Raw genomic sequence first — 20,031 nt, 5'->3', positions numbered from 1 at the left:
ACCCTTTATTTAAGTGGGTGTGATGTGCCGCCCCCCCCCCCCCCCCCGTTAAAGAGTCGCGCCGTAATGGTACTTTTTATTCAGCCCTCCCCTCGCCGTCAGCCTTCTGTTAGGTGACATCATCTTGCAAATACCCTATCACTTCTATCTAGAATGCCCCCCCCCCCAAGAATTAAGAATATCTAAAAATACCAGTATTATAGACATCTCAGTACATTTTTTTTCTTAAGAAATACATCAGGAAGAAATAACTACAGATACTGCTTACAAAAATAAATCCATCACTGCTTGGACCTGCCGCAGGAGACTGAGTTCGTTACTCTGGAGCTTCCTCCGCTGGGACAACTTCCATCAGCATCTGAAGGTGCATGGTGATGGGCTCTGGAGTGAGGCAAAAAGTACTGTTAGGGAACTGATTACATTAATTTTGCCATGCTTATTGGTGAGCAGCAATATGGCTTTTACCCCACAGTGTGTCCCTTAGACCCACGCTTGGGACACGGTGGCAGGAGGTAGTCAGAACCATCCTGGCAGCTACAGTGGCACTTTGGGCACAAGTTATTTCCCATAAAGCTTTAGGAACCTGCTAAATAGTTTATTGCCACCAACCAATTTACAGGGAAAATCCAAATGCCTCAATTATATATGTATGTTTGCCACTGACCAGGAGTTGAATATTAGTCTGAAGTCACTAAAGACTTAGATTGTTCATTTGCTTAATTCTAAGTTCTTACCAGTTTTTGTAGGGAGCAGCTTGGCTAAATATTCTAAAGCTTCGAAATAAGACACATTTGTGGGACAAGGTAGAAGAGGGTATGGGGGGCTAAATGGTGATGGAAGGGGACTTGACTTGGGGTGGTGAACACATAATACATATAACTATTAACCAAGGTCACCCCAATAAAGTCAATAAAAAAATAAGGCACAGTGGCGGGGGAAAGACATACTTTGTACCTATATGTTCTAAGTCATCCTGGCTAGGTTCTCTGTCAGCGTGGTCAAATCCAAGCTTATTTTCAGAGGCATAGAGGAAAAGAGCTGCTTTTCTCAGAGTAATAAATTGGTTTTCCTTTCTGTAGTAGTGTGTGTGCAATCCCTCTCTCAGCTTAGGGTTAAAGTCAAGAGGGTGGGGTGAGCTGTTTCAGGAAAGGAAAAAAGTCCTTGGTGGCAGTAATAAAGCTATATTTTGTTTTTGGTTTCACTTTGTTAACATGAAACAGATCCCCTCTTGCTTATGACACCACTGTCAGGTAAGTGGTGGTACCTGATTCCACAGATGCGGACAGGGAGGCTGAGAAGGGACCTGACACTTGCCCAAGCTGGAGAAGGGCACCCTGGTCCCTGCTGGCTCAGTCTAAATAAAGTCTCAGGGCAACCTCACTGCCTGCCCGTTGGGTTTTGCCCTTTCCTACCTTGTGTGTCAGCCTAAGTTGCACGTATGTAAGTAATCACATGGGAGTGTCCAAGAGAGGGTTGTACTTCCCTGCTCAGACAAGCTGAAGGAGAACGGAAGAGGCAGGTTTTTAATCACATCTACTCAATACATATTAAGTGGCTGTTGTAGAGCTCCAGCCGATTTCCTGCCTTCTGGGAACTCGTAGTACAGGGAGAGGGAGACCAGGAAGGCTTTTATAGATGGAGTTTCCTGCAGTGGGATCTGCCAGACAGGATGACGCCTTGTGAATGTCATACACACAGGTGTACTGCAGTCTCTAATGTACTTCGGTACCACTACTTACTTTTTCAAAGTGAAAGTGCCTATTTAGCTAAACTTTTAAACAAATGTCATAACAGATGAGGAACCAGGATTGCTGAGTGGAAATCAAGAGTTGTGGCCCTGAAATTGAAGGCTCAGCCCTTGTGTCAACTCTATCACTTTCTGGGTTGCTCCTGAGCCTCTCAGATGCTGTCTGTGTTATCAGGCAAAAGAGAGTGGTTCTTTGGGTGCCCAGTAGTGGGGACAGACTGATACTACTGAACTGTGTACTTAAAAATCGTTAAGATGGGCCCAGCCAGTGTGGTTCAGTGGTTGAGTGTTGACCCATGTACCAAGAGGTCACTGGTTCCATTCCCAGGCAGGGCACATGCCCAGGTTTCTGGCTCGATTCTCAGCAGGAGGCAGCGGACCCATGTTGCTGTTTCTTTCTCATGAATGTTTCTCTCCTCCCTCTCTCAAAAAATAAACTTTAAAAAATGGTTAAGATGGTAAAGTTTATGTGTATTTTACAATTTGAAAAAATGGTGCTTTCCCTTCCTATTTGTTGCCGTAATTTATGGAAACAAAGGAGGAAGCCACAGGGGGACGCCAGAGGCATCACCCTAAGGGTTAGGGGTCACTTGTCCTCACAAAGCCGAGTGAAAGGTGCTGGCTGCCTGGGGTCCTGGGACAGTCCCGGGAGAGCCAGGGCAGGGGGTGGCTGCCAAGGCAGCACCCATCTGCTTCCCTGAGCAGACCAGCCCCTCTGGTGATACTCACTTGAGATTTTCTGAGCCCATCCAAACTTGTAGTGGACAAAAAGGAAGTAAAACACGCTGCCGCTCAGGATGAACAGCATACAGTAGAGGTACTCCCACGCGGGTTCGCTGATGATGGGGGCCAAGACCAGAAACACGGATACGAGAGTCACCAAGATGGGGATGAAAAGGGGCACCTGCAGGCAGAGCAGCAAGTCATGGTTTGGCCAGGTGCATCCATTTCGTCCTGGAAACTTTTTATTCAAAACCACATTGACACACACAAATTCATGATCTGTGTACTCCAATTTCAATAAGAGTTAAGTAATTTTGCCAGTCTTACTTAACCTACCTTTTTTCTCCCCTAGAATATAAATAAATGGCAGACTTTGTATCATTCTACCTGTAACATATTCGCTGTACATTCTCTGATGAGGACTTTGTTTTGAACATGTTTGTCCCTTTTTTTTTTTATCTTGTCATGGACTTGGAGGAATTTATCCTACCTACACAATGTTATAATTCTCGCTTTGCCTGGTGACATGCTTCTCTCATCCCTCATTTCCTGTAAACTGGTGGTTAGATCTGGAGGCAGGAACACCTGATAGTAGGAGCTGCCACTTCCTTTTTTATCACATCAGGAGGCACCCGATGTCTGATTGTCCCACTCCTGAATCTGAGGTCCGTCAGTGGGTTCAGGGGCAGGAAAGGAGCTCAATCCACCAGATCTGGATTCCTTGGGCCATGCAGGGAGGTGGGAGGGAGCCCAGACAGATTGTGGAGGTGCGGATTAGGCCTGGGGCTGGAATTCTGAAGTCCCCATCAGCCTGTGAAAAGTCTATGCTTGAGAGATACAACGGTCAGAACTGGACATCTTGCTCAGGTAGGTCACAGGCATTCTTGATAATAGCAAATTAATCAGGTGGCTAACTGGATCATAAACTGTGAAATAAGTTGAAGGGCAAACTCCACTTTAAAACATGGTATTCAGAGAAGAGCAGGGTCTGGTTGGAAATAGCGCGGCCCTGGGATCTAAAATAGTTACCTCTCTAACTCATTTCAAGAAGCCGAGGGCACTCGTGACACTCACGGCACTAAACCTACCTTGATAGGTCTCTCCAGTTCTTTCCTTGTGAACCTCATCACAATCAGCCCCAGAACTGTCAGGCCATAAAACATCCACGCAGCAAAACTGAAGTAGTTGACCAGTGAGTTTATATCACCAGGAATGATATAAAGAGTGGCTATGATGCCCTAGTAGAAAGAAGAATTCTTAGGTCGTCAGCACATAAAGCACCATCCTGCTCCCCTCCCTGTGAACGAGCACTGGCAGGAAGGAGAAATTACCCATTATCTTTGGGTTAAACCAGACTGGCTGTGATAGGTGTTCTGAGGCCTGGCAGAAAGGACGGAAAATTTGTGACTCTCTGAAGCTGTGATTTTAAGCAGGGGAAAACTATAAGTGTGCATATTGCACCAGCTTCCTAATTACGAATTTTCCTTCCAGAGAGTTTTCATCGTGGGAAAAGCCCTGGGCTCTGAAACTCTGGCTGTCAGGGTCTGGTTGTGACCTGCGCTATCTGCACCTTGTAATTCCAAGGGCCCTGTAATTCTGGGTCTCCTTCCTCCTCAAAGGGAGTAGGTTGACAGAACAGTGGTTCTCCTCTGGGGCTGGGTGACGATCCGGGGGTGCCCAAGACAGATGCACACAACCCAGGACTGTCCCCCACCAAGATGTCAGAGGGCCATTACTGCACAAGGATCCCGTGACTTCTAAATTATTGGACTGTAATGAGAAGCTGTTGCCAGTAGCCAACTTGTAAAATGCCTACTCTCCATCCCCAGAAGTTTGTAGTTTGTTACCAGGAACCTAGGGCACCCAAATGTACATATAAGACGTGTAAAGGGTACAAGCTTGAAACATTCAAACAGTATATAAATTCAGAACAAGGAGCTGGAGGTTGAGTAAACTGTTCTAATTGTCTTGGACTTTTTGGGTTTATTTTTTAATTTGAGAGAGGAAAGGAGAGAGAGAAACATCAATGTGGTGGTCCACTTATTTATGCATTCATTGGCTGACTCTTGCACGTGCCCTGCCCAGGTATTGAGCCCACAACCTTGGTGTATCGGGATGATGCTCTCACCCACTGAACTACCTGGCCAGGGCCTTGGGCTTTTTTTATATACTAGTTTCAGGTTCAGGACTAAGGGAGCCTGGGTCATTTGAAAACCACTGGGCTTAGCAACCAAACTGAGGGACCCTCTGTCTTTAAGGGGATATTTGTGTGGCGAAATTTGTACTTACATAAAATATGATGGCAGGGGCTGGAGTCAGGCGCTTGACGCTGATGTAAGAGAGCACTTTCAGCATGTGGCCTTCCCGGCCTGCAACATAAACGAGTCTGGAAAATACAGAAGTCAGCTGGTTAGAGTGCAGGCTGCTGTACCATCACTGGGTAAGTGTATCCTCAGCTTCACCACCGAGGCCACAGAGAAGGACTGAGTTGTGACCTCAGTGTGTCCATGCAGGGTCTGGCCTCTGGAGGTGGGTGACTTTGGAGAAGTGAGTGAAAGAACTGCATTCTGGTGCAGGGGAGTCACCTAAGCCAGGGGAAGGGTGGGGGTGACTTGGGAGGCCCTTTCAAAGAGAAGATAACTGAGCTAAGTCCTGAAAGTGGCACAAGAAATACATGTAAAATGAAGTCCAGGGCCAGGTGACCCCAGTACTTGGAGCACCTGACAGAACAAACACAGAAGTGCCTTGCACTTCTTAAGTCCAGAACTTCCATGTTTAAAAAAATCAGGCAAACTAAGGGTAAGTCAGTAGATGCAAACAAGTGGCCTGGTTCCACCCAAGAACTCCTGATGGTCCAGTAATCGGAAACCGTGTTACATGTTAGAAAAAAGAAGAGCTAAACAAAAAGAAAAATTTACTGTAATTAAAATTTTAACAACAGCCCTGGCTGGTGTGGCTTGGTTGGGCATCCCCCTGTGTGCTGAAAGGGCGCTGGTTTGATTCCAGGTCAGGGCACATGCCCAGGTTGTGGGCTCAATCCCCAGTAAGGGGCGTGCAGGAGGCGGCCGATGGATGTTTCGCTCTCACATTGCTGTTTCTCCCTCTCCCACTCTCTAAAAATCCATAAAAAATTTTTTAAAAATTTAATCAGTAGCAGATAGATGCAAGTGAAAAAGTGAATGAGAAGCCAGATCTAAGTATGAAACACAGAGAATGGAAAATGTGGACAGGAAGTTAAGTGAAGAAACAGCGGGAGAAACTCGAATAATGGATTGGGGTAAGGTGAGTTCAAAGAACAGAGAGCTTTTAGAAGAGGAAAAACATGCCCAGGTATAAACATAGCGGGAGGAAAAAGGGGAAAAAAGTCTAAGCTACTGAATTTAAAAGATTAACTGCAAAATTGGGACAGAACAACAGCAGGCATCTCACGAGAAATCACTTTTTCCGCGGTGAGGGAAATGGATTTTCAGATTAAGATTCTCTAAAGCTAAGCTATCACTCAAGACTTTGGACAAAATAAATGCATTGTTAGGTAAACAATAGCTGGGAGACATTTACTGTTCTTCAACCCTCATGGGAAAGTGTTAAAAAGAAACTGAACTCAGAGGTTACTGGTTGAAGAAGCAATGTCAAGGAAACACCAGTAAAACATGTCATATGTATGCAAGTATTGGATTTTTAATTTTTGTCATGCACTTTTTTGGAGGGACAGGTTTGTAAACAAGGAGTAGCCGATGCCTAGACGATACGCAAGGGAGAGCCCTCGTAAGAGGAAAGAGGGTTGAGATCCTGAGGCTCTATTAGGTGTTCCTGTGACATTTTAAGGGCGACTGCTGATAGAAATATACCAGCAGAAGAAAAAAGGAATAAAGGTAATTTGGTTGGGTAATAAATCAGGATGAGATTTTTTTTTAAACCAAGAAAACCGAAAGGAATGTGTTAGGAATTAATCCAGCTGTACCGTAATCACACTAAATGTGATCAGACTCACTTTGCCTGGCTAGACTTTTTTTTTTTTTAAATATGTCTTTATTGATTTCAGAGAGAGGAAGGGAGAGGGAGAGAGAGAGAGAGACATCAATGATGAGAGTCATTGATTGGCCGCCTCCTGCACACCCCCGGTGGGGATCGAGCTTGTGCCCTGACTGGGAATCGACCCGCGATCTCCTGGGTCCTTGGTCGATGCCCAACCGCTGAGCCACGCCGGTGGGGCCCGGCTAGAGACTCTTCGGGGGTGGGATTTGTTGAAAGGGACACAAACCACAGCCCTATGTCACTGAGGGGCTGAAAATTAAAGGGATGGGATATGTTACCAGAAATAACAGCCTAAGGCGGCTCGTTGAGCAATATCAGTATCAGATAAAAGAGCATTTAAGGCAAAAAGAGGGAGCGTTCATTCTGAAAAAGGGAAGAGACTACCAAGAAGATATATACAATTTTTTTTCAAAGCAAAACTTGACAAATCGACTATGAGAGCAGGATATTTCAACAGTAAAGGTACAAACTTGATTTTTTAAAAATCTAGAAGATAATAGAATATATGTTATTTTCAAGACCATAGGAAACATTTACAAAAATTTCAGTAAGCCACAAGGGAAGTCTTAGAATTTATGGAGAAGTGATAGCATAAAAATCACATCCTCTGACTACAATACAATAAAATTAGAAGCCAGGATACAAAGGCTAAACAAGACCATCTATTTAAAACCCCATATTTGAACTTTGAAAAGATATACACATGGTATTAAGCCGATTCCCAGAACAAGTCATTGAGAGCGGGAGGAAAGGCGTTGCTAGGTAGAGGGGGAAGACTCGGACTCAAGATGCTGCTCTGAGCCCTAGCCTGCTCAGTGGTTAGAGCATTGGCCCTCAGACTGAAGAGTCCCGGGTTTGATTCTGGCCAAGGGCACGTACCTGAGTTTCAGGCTCGATCCCTGGCCTGGTCAGGGTCCGGGCATGTGCTGGAGGCAACCAATCAATGTGTCTGTCTCACATCAATGTTTCTCTCTCTCCCTCTCTCCCTTCCACTCTCTCTGAAAAGCAATGGAAAAATATCCTTGGTTGAGAATTAAACACACAACAAACCTGCTGTGGATTCACTCTTTAAACTCCATCAGTTCCTCACCAATCAATATATAAATTCCTCACACTTAAAATGCAAGTAAGACTTTTGGAACTGGACAAAACAATCGTCAGTGTGACTGGAATGCTAAACAGGCAAGGAGAAGGCTGACATGGGAGCAGCTGTCCTACCAGATTTCACGTTACTGAAGCTGTGGGATGTATAAGTGTGATAACAGCACAGGAAAAGACCTATCCATGAAGCGAAGTGAACCAAGGACACTGGGAATAATAGTGGTGGCATTTCAAACCAGGGGGAAAGCGTGGACTATTTAGTAAGAAATCCTGGGACAACTGGTAAAGGTTTAGGGGTTTTGGGGGGAAGTAAGATTTATGCCTCACATCAAAATATACTCCAGATTGATCAAAGTGCTACAGTAAAATGCTAGAAGAAAACTTAGGTGGGTGTTTTTTTTTAAATATATTTTTACTGATTTCAGAGAGACGGAGAGGGAGAGGGGGAGAGAGAGAGAGAGAAACATCAATAAGAGAGTCATTGATCAGCTGCCTCTTGCACGCCCCCTACCGGGGATCGAGCCCACCACCCAGGCATGTGCCTTGACCAGAAATTCAACCAGCAACCTTTCAGTGTACAGGGCAAGAGCTCAACCAACTGAGCCACGCTGGCCAGGGCTCATTTTTTTAATGGTATTTCTGAAACACCACCTAGCCCATGAATGGAGGCCGTGCTAAATTATGCTACATCATAAAGTAGAATACAGCACAGCTGTTAACTGTCTCTTGACCAGGAGGGTCGAGAGGGTTGGCTGGGCTAGCAAATGATGGCTGTTTATGCAAATAATAAACCACTGTTTGCTTTCATGCTACAGAAACTGAGTTGAGTAGTTGTGACAGACTTACATGACCTGCAAGCCTAAAGTATTCACTGTCTGGCCCTTTAAGGGAAAGTTTGCCAATCCCTGGTCTAGACTATGTATATAATAACAGAAGACTATGTTCAAGAAATATCATTAGGTGAAAAAAGGTACAAGGTGAAAGGTAATACGTGTGAACCAATGCCCCTCTCACCCTGTGCCCCAGAGTCCACCTGGTGCTGGAATCGGCAGCACTGTCACCCCGAGAGAGGAACCTTGCCTCTCTTGGATGGGCCAGCCATATCCAGGGCCAGTGTGCAAGCTTGTCCATGCTTTCGCTCCCTTCCTGCTGGTGCCATGAGGGGTTTAGCCTGCAAGGGTTTAGCCTGCAGGGCCCTGTTAGCCATGAGGCTGTCTTTCTCAAGTGTGCAATCTGCCCTGATGCCCCTGTCCCCGGGGTTGAGCATCGGGGTCCCCTACCTGCCCGCTGTGAAGCAGGTCCCATTAGCAGCACCGATGGTTGAAAATGCCACAAAGAGTGGCACGACCCAAGAGGCTGGATAGAGAACACGGTCACCGAACGTCTGGTGAGAGAAGCAAGATGACTCCTGAGGGCCTTGCATGGCCCCCGAGAGCTATGGGTCCCAGAAAGCTGCTGCACTGTCCCAGAGGCTCGGCCCCCAACCCCAAGGTGAGTGCAGCTGCTGACTCCTGGAGAGGAAAAGTAGGGAACCACGCTGGAGGGAATCAACTGGGTCTCCCCTCTCCTCAGAGTGTCTCAGCATTGGTTGGCGGTTGCAGAAGTCTCTCCTCCACCTCTCCTGTCATAATTCTTAGCCATCTCCGTATCATTTGGACACCCTGCCCTTTCGCCTCCTTGGCCCCCTCATTCAGAAGGACCTCAGCTGGGTGAACTCATCATAACTGAGGCCGCGTCTCCCCATGCTCCCCACCCTTGTCATCTCAGTCTGTTTCTAGTTAGCGTCCTGTCCTACCCCAACTCCAAGAGGCCTCCAGCACATGAACCCCACCCGCCTTTTCCACTGCCCCACACCCCTCACTCTGGTCCTCCCTTCCCTCCTTACCCAGCGTAAAGCCCACAGTGCATATTACAACTCCCTCCCTCAGTGACTCCTGTTCCCTTTCTCTCCTCATACTTGCCTGTCCAAACTCCAGCCCTGCCCCCAGGCCACTGGTGGGCTGGGAAAGGGACCCGGCAGGCTTGGCTGGCGGCCTTCAGCCTCAGGTGGATCTTCGGTGCTGTCTTAACCTGTTCACTCTCCCCGTCTCCTAGCCGGTCATTTCCCTTCCCCGCTGTGGGGTCTTCAGCTTGGGCATTTCTGCCTTGCCCGCCCCTCCTGCAGGGATGGGGCACTTACCACGGCCACCGCCTGCGACTGCAGGAGCTCCGTCGCGGTCATCACAGTGAAGTAGGACACGTTCATGAGGATGTAGCACCCTGTCACCAGCGGGATCCCGATGATAATAGCCAGGGGCAGGTTCCTAGGAGGGGCAGGGACCCAGGAACCCAGGGTCAGACCAGAGCATCCTTGAGAGACTCACAAGATTGCTGTTTCCACCTGGTCTTTGCTCCCATCTTCGCTGGCCAGCCCTCCATCTGCTCCCTGTGGTGGGCTGGGGACACAGCTGCCCCTCCAGAGGCCCACCCAGCAGGGGGCTTGTGAAACAGCACAGCATAGAGGACACGTGACATCTTCAAATGAGAAAGAAGACTCCCAGGCAGCAAAATGGAATTGTTTATAAGCAAAATAAGCCAGAGATAAAGATGGAGTTCTCCCTTTCTCTCAGCAACTATTCCACTACCCAAACCAAACCAAACTCTAAGGAGTGGGAACGAGCTTGTAGGACCACTCAGTGTCTGGAAGGGGGTCTGGGATAATTGGAGGAAGGGGCTCCCCCTTTTCTTGGGAGAAGAGAAATATGGTTGCCTGCCTACTGTCTCCTGCCCTGACTCAGATTTCTCACCTGAAAGGGTTTCTAAGTTCTTCTGTGATATAATTGAGTTGATTCCTAGAGAAAGAAAAGTAACATGAGTAACATAATTTGCTAAGATTGTGAAACACAAAATAATAAATGTTGGCCTCGTTTAAGAGTCTCCACCATTGCCCGGCTGGTGTGGCTCAGCGATTGAGCATTGACCCATGAACCTGGAGGTCACGGTTCAATTCCTGGTCAGGGCACATGCCCTGGTTTTAGGCTCGATCCCCAGCAGGGGGCGTGCGGGAGGCAGCTGATCAATGACTCTCGTCGTTGATTTTCTCTCTCCCTCCCTCTCCCTTCCTCTCTCTGAAATCAAAAAACATATAAGAATCTCCACCATAGGAACCTCTCCTGCAGGGATTCTGGGCTAACATCTTTCAGAGGAAGCCCTGGCGATGCTGGGCTACAAAGTCTGAACATCCATCGGTTGGTCAGTCTTTCCTCTCCATGGGAATCGCATGAATTTTCAAGAATTATTGGTGCTTTGAAAAAATGGAAAATTCTTTGAAAAGAGAACGAAATCTGCAGGTGCTGTGCATGAGGGAAAGGCCAGCTACACGAATGGCCACACTTCTTCTGTGAAGGACACAAGCAGGATCTCGCCGACTAAACCTGGCATTTTCCCGGGAGAAACAGAAGTGCTGCTGAGTACTTTTGCCTCGTCACGTGCCTGGGCTGCCCTGCCTCCCAATGGGCTCAGCCCCTGTGTTTCTGTGGAAGCTTCTGGCCCACAGGCCACTCTGCCAAGGGCTGGGGCCACAAGAGGGACTGGGGAGGGGGCAGGTGTCCCAGTGTCTCTGGGGTCCAAGGAGAACAGAAGGGTGAGGGGTGGGATGCTTCACAAAAGGGAGATGTGAAGGTGAATTTTAGGGTCCCACGAAACCCCAGAAAGGGGAAGTCATTGCTTTCCACGCGGTTTGGGTTAACGCAGCCTGAGGAACCCACATCCGGATGCGCCGTCTTTGCGTGCCTTACCATCCGTCGTACGCCCAGAGTCCATTGTAAAATGCCAGACTGATGGCTCCCACGGACAGTTTTGTGCCCTCAAAAGAATTTTCAAAGTTCTTTGTATTTCCTGTAATTAAACCAGACATTAAACAGTGGGTGTCAGCTGACCAGCGTGGGGCTTTGCATCTTCACCACGTGAAAGATGATTTATGGCCTCAGGTTATTACACAAACTCTGAAAAGCGGGGACACTAAAGATTCTGTTGAGTTTTTGGCTTAGAGATATGCTCAGCAGTAAGACCTCCAGGCAAAAAGGAGGCCCATGCTTCTGGCCTCTCCCCCCACTCCTGCTGAAGGTCACCTTGGGCCAGGAGGACAAGTCCGCTGATGATGATGATGGCCACGATCACCAGCTTGGCCGCTGTGAACACGTTCTGGACGTAGCTGCCCAGCCGCACGCTCAGCGCGTTCACCGTGGTGATGAGCACTGGGAAGGGGGCAACATTCTGTGTCGGGGGCTCAACATCTCCATTCTTAAGGCCCTGGAAGGGGACTCCTTCCTACCCTCCCAACCTCCTCCCAACAGCTTCCACCCATGAAGAGTGGCAGGCCTTTTGCCCCACTTCTCACCTCCCTCCAGGCCCACTTGGCCAATTTCTGGACGTTCAGGAGCCGAGACCAGTGTCCCCACCTCATCTGTGCCAGGTCTTTTCTGACATCTGCCCAAGGTTTCAGACTTGGGTACTCACAGATGGCAGCGGCGGCCAGGCATTTAACCACAATTTCAGGAGGCTTGCAGCCAGAGTAGAAGGGTGCAGAGGCATACTCAGAAAAGCTGAGGCAGATGATGGCAAAGGACGAGGGCTTGATGATGAACAGGCTGGTCCAGGAAAAGAGATAGGCAGGGATGGGGCCGAAGGCCTCCATCAGGTAAGGGTATTCGCCTCCCGACTTGGTGATCATCGTACCAAGTTCCGCAAAGCACAGAGCGCCTAGAACACAGTGAGGAGGGGACCCCAGGCCCCCGGTGAGGCGTGGCCTGGTTGAGAGAGCCCCCCTCCCGTCTGGGGGCCCGGGGCTCACAGGGGCCCACCCCGGTGCTCTCTCATCGGACTATGCTGAGTTCTGGCCAGCAGACATTTCGGCGCAGCCTGATTTACACCTATTGTGCACCAGCACTGAAAGAGGCCCAGCAGCAGCAAGGCCTGGACATAGGATCACGCTCAGAGAGCCTGGACCCACATTCAATAGGAGACACGGCCAGGGGGTGGCATCTTTGTTACCCAGTGTTGCAAGAATCCCACATGCTGCCCATATGATGAGACAGGGCCCCACGGCTTCCGTGTTGCTGAGCACAGACTTGGGAGAAATGAAGATCCCAGAGCCGATGATGGTGCCCACGATAATGCAGATGCCGCTGAGCAGGCCCACCTTGGGTGCGGAGGAAGGAGAGGAGAGTTAGTGCTGCACCGGATCCAGCTCAGATGGCCAACTGCAGCCCTTCTCTCCCTCCTTGGGTACACCCAGCACAACCCCAAGTGAAGCCCTTTCCCAGGCACTTTCACCAGGTGCTGTTGCAGGAGAACACCAGGGTGCTGCTCCTGGGGCTTGGCTCACACTAAGTCCATTAATCCTCACAACAGCCTCATGAGTCAAGGATACCATATCACACTCATTTTATGGAAGAGAAAATGGAGGCACAGAAAGGTTACATTCCTGCCCAGGGTTACATGCCAGTGTGGGTAGACCTGGCGCAGGTCGCATACACCAGCACTGCCCTCGCTGCCCTGGATAGAGGGGCTCTGATGGTAAAGGCTGATTTAGCAAACAATCCACAACAAGAAAGGCTATAGGTACTAAGAAGTACAAATTGACAGTTAGTTATAAAATAGTCACAGAGATGTAAAGTACTGCATAGGAAATATAGTCAATAATACTGTAATAGCCCAGCTGGTGTGGTTCAGTGGCTAAGCAATGACCCATGAACCAACAGGCCATTGGTTCGATTCCTGGTCAGGGCACATGCCCAGGTTGCGGGCTCGATCCCCAGTAGAGGGCATGCAGGAGGCAGCTGATCAAGGACTCTCATCATTGATGTTTCTCTCTCCCTTTCTTCCTCTCTCTGTAAAAAAAATCAATAAAAACATTAAAAAATAATACTATTGTAATAACTATGTCCTTTGTATTATCGTGGGGATCACTTCATAAATTACATAAATGTCTAACCACCATGCTAGACACCAGAAACTGATATAAAAGAATGTTGAATGTCAACTGTAATTAACAAATATTTTTTAAAAAGGAAGGCTCTAGGGACATGCCTGTTAGCTGGGCAGAGCAAAATGAAGCTTCTCTCCCAGGATAATGGGTAAATCAGGGCTGGGTCCCAGCCAGGGGTAAGAGTTGAGCAATGGAGCCTCCAGGGACACACTAGGGGGCTATGAAATTTCTGAGGATATTTTGTAGGGTATGTTCTTCCCACCAACAAGGCCCAGCTCAGCCACACACCGTTCAGTTCCATTCCTGTGAAGTCCCAGAATAGGCTAAACTAATCCATAAGGATTGAGCTCAGGGTTGGGGTTCCCTTGGGAAAGGGGTAAGAGGGAACTTTCTGGGAGAGACCAGTTTGTCAAAACTCATTGAACTGAACGCTGAAGATCTATACATTTCACTGTGTGTTAATTACACATGAATCCAGTAAGAAAAACACTTTTTTAAAGGGAGAAAATGTCTGATTCAGGCCCCTCCTTTAATGTCAGCCCTCAGAAGCCCCCAGCTGGATTTTTGGAGCCCAAGGTGAATGTGCTTGTATTTGCCTGTCTGGGCAGAGGCTACACTCAGGATTAGAGCTCAGAGAACAAAGCTGGCCACCAAGGGACACACACAATTGAAGGAGGGGTCCCAGGGAGCAGTGTCAGCTTCCATTTGGGCCTCAGGGCCAGGGTGAGCTCCCAGGGTAGTCTCTGTCTCCGCTTTCCTCCTCTAATGGTGGGGTCAGCTCACCCACACCTTGGGGTCCTCCAGAATCCTCCTCCCGCTGAGGTCTGCATTCCCCCCAAGTCCTGAGTTTAGGACTTGCCTGGGGTTAGCTCAGTTGTGCTCTTTTCATGGCTGAAACGGAGGCTGCTGCTGCCTATCAGCCAATTCCTGGGGACCCAAGATCTCAGGCCAACCCTCAGTCAGTCCAAGCCACCCTTCTTGTCAATCCCCAGATCCCTCCTCCCTCTGTTCCCTGTGCTGCCAGGAGTGGGAGCCCCCGAGCCTCAGTCCAGTGCTCAGCCCACTGGAATCCATCCTGATTTTACTCAGGACCCTCAGTCTTCATCCTATGAGCCTGAAGCTTGTTCTTTCCCGTTCACCCTGCAGCTACCATCCACCTGGGACTAGGTCCTTTGGGGCTCTACACCTCCGCCCTCCTATGCCAGCCCATCTTACACGAGCTCTGGGCCCCCCAAGGCTGCAGGCACCTCCAAGTCCAGCCCTTACTAGATTCTAGTTCGGGGGCTCACCTAAGGCTGACCCATGCCACTCACCACCCCGGCCAGACTCACTAGCAGAAGCGGGAGTTTCTCACCACAGGATGTAGCAGGACAGATATTTGGTGAAGACCCTACAGAGGGGACTCAAACATCACAAGGTCCTCTCTGACCCTCCCTGAAGAGGCCATCGGGCTGAGCAAATACCAGCTTCTCCAAGCTGGCCGAGGGCACAGAAGCACACACGTGTTAACTTCAAAGAATATGCTGAGCTCACCGGCAAGAGGGAAGTTAAGTGCAAAAAAATGTTCCTTTAGAGATAGTGCATAAAGTACATCTGTACTTTACAAACCAGAGGTCAGCGGGACTTCCCTGCCTGCTCCCCAGTTACACGCCCTGCCCTGCTTGGGAAGGGCCTGCCCAGAAGGGCCGCCTTACCTCCTTCTGGAGACTTGTGGTCTTGGGTTCATTGCTCTGAATGGACTCCTGATCCTCTCTCCTTTTTCTCAGGTTTGTCTCCTCCATCTTTCCCTCCTGCTGGTTCTAGGAGGCTGCAGGAGGGCGAGGGCCTGACTCAGCAAATGCACAGACAGGGCACAATCGGGAGCTCACCGGGGCTCTGTGGGAACCGACGCCAGAAGCAGATTATTGGCTGCTGTTTCTGGAAAGTACAGGTGTCTACCCCTTAGGGATAACTTGCTCAGTCCCCTAAATAACAACTTTTCATGACTGTCATTCAGGCCTTGGGAACAGAGCTCCTGGGCTGTTTTCTAACCTTCCCTGTCAGACGCCTGCGCTTCTGGGCTCCTGGTCTCAGCAATGACACACTTGGAAAGTCATTCTACCTCCATGGTCCAACCTCATTTTTTTCCAAAGTAGAAAGAAATATTGTATTTAGTAGCAAGCATGGGGTATACGTAGTAGAACCATGTTCGAGAAGGAATGCTTTTCTCATAATTACTTCCCACCATGAAGGCACCTCTCACATAAAAGATCCACCATGTAGATGTTTCGCATTGAAGGATGTGAGGAATGAAAAAAAATTGCTGAGGAAAATCAGTTCAAGGCTTCACTAGCTGATGGTCCTATCCTGTTCCCTTTCTCTAAATAAAGTTCCTCCCAGTCCCTGGCCGACAGCAGCAAGCCTGCCCATCACCCAGTGGTCTTACCTTCTTGACTCTGCGGAGCCCAGGGAGCTTCCCGTGCGAATGAGTGCCTGTGTCTCCACTGTCATGCCCTAGGAATGGCCATGTCTTGTGCCCAGGAGTGGAGGAAGCCAGAAGGTACAGAGGTCAGCAAAGGTAATAATTAAACACTTTTTTTTTTTTTTTTAAAGAAATGAAGTTTGGATACACCACACCAAAAGGGGAGCGTCAGGCAAGCCAATTTCTCTCCAGAAACATTTTTGTTTTGTTCATTGGTGTCTAGATCAATTTTTTTTCCTTAACTAGATCCTCCCAAACCAACCACATCCTGTAAGAAGACACCTCTCTAAAGACTGGAACCAGAGGAATTAAACTTTGGAACCAACTCTTTTATTACTTAATAGGCTATATTTACAACTGCAGTTAGGCAGCACAAACAGGAACCACTGAGCTTGCAACTCATCCTTCAGGGCAGGTGTTTTCCCTGCCCTAGGAATTTCCTCCCAGAAGCCTTGGACTGACCAAGCTGATGGGAAGGTGGTGAGTCCTTCCCACTCATGTTTGCCAGGGTTGGGTTTTGGCACCACCTGGAACTGCAAGAGAGTTTGGCACATGCAGACTCAGCAGTGCAGCCTCTTGCGGGTCCCTGCCCCACCTGCACCTGCACCTGCACCTGTACCAGCTGGCTGGTTCAATTTGACGATGCTGCTGTTAAAGTAGCCCAATCTCATGTTCACCACTGTAGAGTGGAAAAGGGGCACAGAACATCATCAGTTCCATACTCTCACTTACCTAATGGGGAAACTGAAGCCCTGAGAGGGAAAGAAGCACATCTAGACCACAGAGCTCTGGCCCCTCACCCGGATGTCTGGCTCTCTCAGCGGGCAGAGGTGCTCCAGCTGTCCCTCCAGCTGGGGGCAGACCCACCTCTTCCCACCAGAGGTAGTTCAAGTGGCAGCTCTAATCCCTTATCTCAGATAAGGGCTTTCTCTGGGGTGGGTAGAGCCCAGCCTGAAGCATTGTTGCTGTTATCACAGCCATCGGCATTGGAGTAAACTTAACAGCATTCCAGATATCCAATGAGACCACAGGTTACAGGACAGAGCTAAATGAGTCAGTGGAGATCGCTTAGGGAGCATATTGAGACAGGCTGACCTGAGAGAAGACAGATTTCTCAGGGTTTCCCTTAAAGCCATCTGGAGAATGTGGGGACCCTTGCTGTCCCAGAGTCAGGGTCCTGGTTTAGAAGTTTGTTGCCTGCCCGCTTAGTGAGGCCACGCTTGCTCATCAGGGTGCCCGCCACTCTGCTTGCCAGGGCCAGAGCCCCCAGCAGAGTGCTCATTCGGGGGGTCCTCCAGCAGGAGCACGGAGGCCAGAAGCCAGGGTGGGCGCTGCCCACAGGCTTGGTGGAGTCCCCGTCAAGTCCCCGCAGCAACACTCCAACGCTGCCCTCTAAATTTACAAAACCCTGCAGAATATCCCTGGGTGAAAGTTGCCTCCAGAGCGCTGATATTCTAACAGAAGCCCAGAGAGGAGGGCAGGGTGTGGCGGTGGGGAGAATGCCCTCCTACCCAACCAGACATGTGACTTCAGTGCCACTTAGCCTGTCTCCAAGCCAAGCTCTGAATCCCTACGATGCTGGGACACCACCCACGTGGACCCGTGAAGACTCCAGGTGATTCGCTCAATTCCAGCCCTGTTAGCTCGGAGGCTCCCCTGTCTCCTCGGGCCTCTGCCAAGGCCTGCGTTTGGGACATCTGGGGATGGGATTCTTTGTTGAGGGTCAGAAATATATTTCAGATAATTTTTGATCCCTCGTGGGCATTTTTTCCCTTAAAGCCGTTGTTCCTTCTTTTTGTTTTACCCTAGAAGAGTGAGTGCTCAACCAATTATCATAAGCTCCTCCCTCCATGCAAAATAATCTGGATTTGTTTTAAAAACACATTTCCCAGAGAAACAAGATGGCGGGTAGGTCACAGCTGCACCCGCCGCCTCCCGCAACCACATCAAAATTACAACGAAAATCCAGAACCACCGTCACTCTGAGCCTCCTGAAACCTGGCTGAACAGAAGCCCCACAACCAGGGAGCTGAAGAAGCACCGAGACAGTAGGAGGGGCGGAGACGCGGGCCGGTTGGGGCTGAATTACAGAGACTCGGCCGCCGGGCCCACACCCGGTGCACACCAGGTGCCGCGGGTTAAACCCAGGAGGGAATCTCTGTGGCGGAGGTTTCCCGGAGGAGGGAGGGGTCCCAGCCCCACAGCAGGCCCCCAGCCCAGGGCTCCAGGGCCGGGAAGAGACGTCCCCACAACTCCGGTGTGAAACCAGCGGGGACTGTCTCTGAGGGTCACAGAGGCTGCAGGAGCCCCAGCAGCTCCTCTAAAGGGCCCGGCACGGACTCACTCGGACGCTCCCTCTGAGCCCAGCGCCCGGCAGCAGCCTGAAAGGACCCGGGACACTCGGGGAGAAACTAACCTGCCTGAAGTCGGGGCGAGAGGTGGAGGGGCGGCTTCCTCCGACGCAGAGGAGCTGGCAGAGGCCATGGCTCCTTTGGCGAGTCCTCCCCACACACAGCCAGCAGGCAGGCGCCATATTTGAGTCACCAGCGCCTCACTCACGCTTCTGCCCCTTCCCGTGATTCCCGGAGGCCCCGCCCCTCCCCACCTGCAGCTCATCCAGGCCATTTCCAGGGGCTTTTCTGTGCAAGTGGCCTCTCGAGCCTCATGCTTAGGACTTTCCTAAAATCTTTCCAACAAGCAGCAGCTGCCCCATATGGCTTGATAAGCGGCCCCAGGCCTGGCACTAGCGGCAGCCTGCACTGGCTCATAGCTTGGCTTCTCCTGGACACCTCCAAGCCCAGAACAAGGAGCAGCCAACTACGGTTTGCTGTGTAGCTCATGCTGGGTGGCCCTGGGCAAGGAACTGGCACAGGCTGACTTTGCACCTCCAGGGAGGCCCCAGAGACAGTGCACCTGGTGGTCAGACTTGACCACGCTGGATTACAACCCTACCACATCCACGAGTGACACTCAGGAGGCACACTTGGTGAACACCAAAGCTCCACTGAAGTAAATCCTGCTCCATAGGGGTGTCTCCAGCACAGCAGCTCTTTGGCTGTAGTTGCAGCTGGTCCTCACAGCTGATTGGCCAGGGGGTCAGTTCCTCCCAGGGACGCCAACAGCAACCAGGGCTCAACTACAACAGGACAGTGCACACAGCCCACACAGGGGAGCACCTAGAAGGCCCCGCTAAGGTGATTGGGGAGGCTGAGCCACTGGACCCAACAGGACACCGACTACACAAAGCCACTCTACAAATTCCAGGAGACATAGCAGCTCTACCTAATACAAAGAAACAAACACCTGGAAGCAGCCAAAATGTGCAGGCAAAGAAACATGTCACAAAGGAAAGGACAGAAGAAATCTCTAGAAGAGGAACTAAATGAAATAGATCCAAGCAAGCTAACAGATACAGAGTTCAGAATTTTATCTATAAGGATGTTTAAGCAAACTATTAGGGAAATAACTGAGAAAATCAGTAACATAATAAAGTACCAATTTGAAATGAAGGCTACAGGAACTGCAATGAAGAATAATTTACATGGAATCAACAGTAGAGTAGAGGACTCTGAGAATCAAATCAATAATTTGGAACATGAGGAAACAAAAAACACCCAACCAGAAGAGAAAAAAAAAAAAAAAAAAAGAATCCAGAAATATGAAAATAGTATAAGGAGCCTCTGGGACAACTTCAAGAGGCCCCACATTCGTATTATTGGGGTGCCATAAAAGGCAGAAAGAGACCAAGGAATTGAAAACCTTTTTGAAAATATAATTACAGAAAACTTCCCCTACCTGGGGAAGGAAATCGACTTACAAGTCCAGGAAGCACAGAGGGTCCCAAACAAGAGGAACCCAAAGAGGCCCACAGCAAGACACATCATAATTAAAGTGCCAAAGGTTAAAGACAAAGAGAGAATCTTAAAAGCACCAAGAGAAAAGCAGTTAGTTACCTACAAGGGAGCACCCATACAACTGTCAGCTGATTTCTCAACA

The 20,031-nt window shown here is 49.4% G+C and overlaps 1 protein-coding gene across 1 annotated transcript; it reads right to left on the bottom strand.

The window, feature by feature from the left end:
• Positions 1 to 246: 246 nt before the first annotated feature.
• Positions 247 to 15,355, bottom strand: SLC7A9 (solute carrier family 7 member 9). The gene is made up of 12 exons (XM_016221003.2): positions 15,269 to 15,355; positions 12,638 to 12,785; positions 12,104 to 12,346; positions 11,716 to 11,841; positions 11,383 to 11,482; positions 10,393 to 10,437; positions 9,786 to 9,909; positions 8,887 to 8,990; positions 4,760 to 4,856; positions 3,559 to 3,708; positions 2,477 to 2,651; positions 247 to 381 (listed from the first exon to the last, which is right to left on the bottom strand). Exons 1-12 carry the CDS (start codon positions 15,353 to 15,355, stop codon positions 317 to 319), a joined length of 1,464 nt encoding a protein of 487 aa, XP_016076489.2. The 3' UTR covers positions 247 to 316.
• Positions 15,356 to 20,031: the final 4,676 nt, after the last annotated feature.

The sequence above is a fragment of the Miniopterus natalensis genome, chromosome 18, assembly GCF_054644295.1.
Source record: "Miniopterus natalensis isolate mMinNat1 chromosome 18, mMinNat1.hap1, whole genome shotgun sequence".
NCBI classification, from domain to species: Eukaryota; Metazoa; Chordata; class Mammalia; order Chiroptera; family Miniopteridae; genus Miniopterus; species Miniopterus natalensis.
The sequence above is the reverse complement of the archived record's forward strand: the minus strand, read 5'-3'. Positions and strand labels throughout refer to the sequence as shown.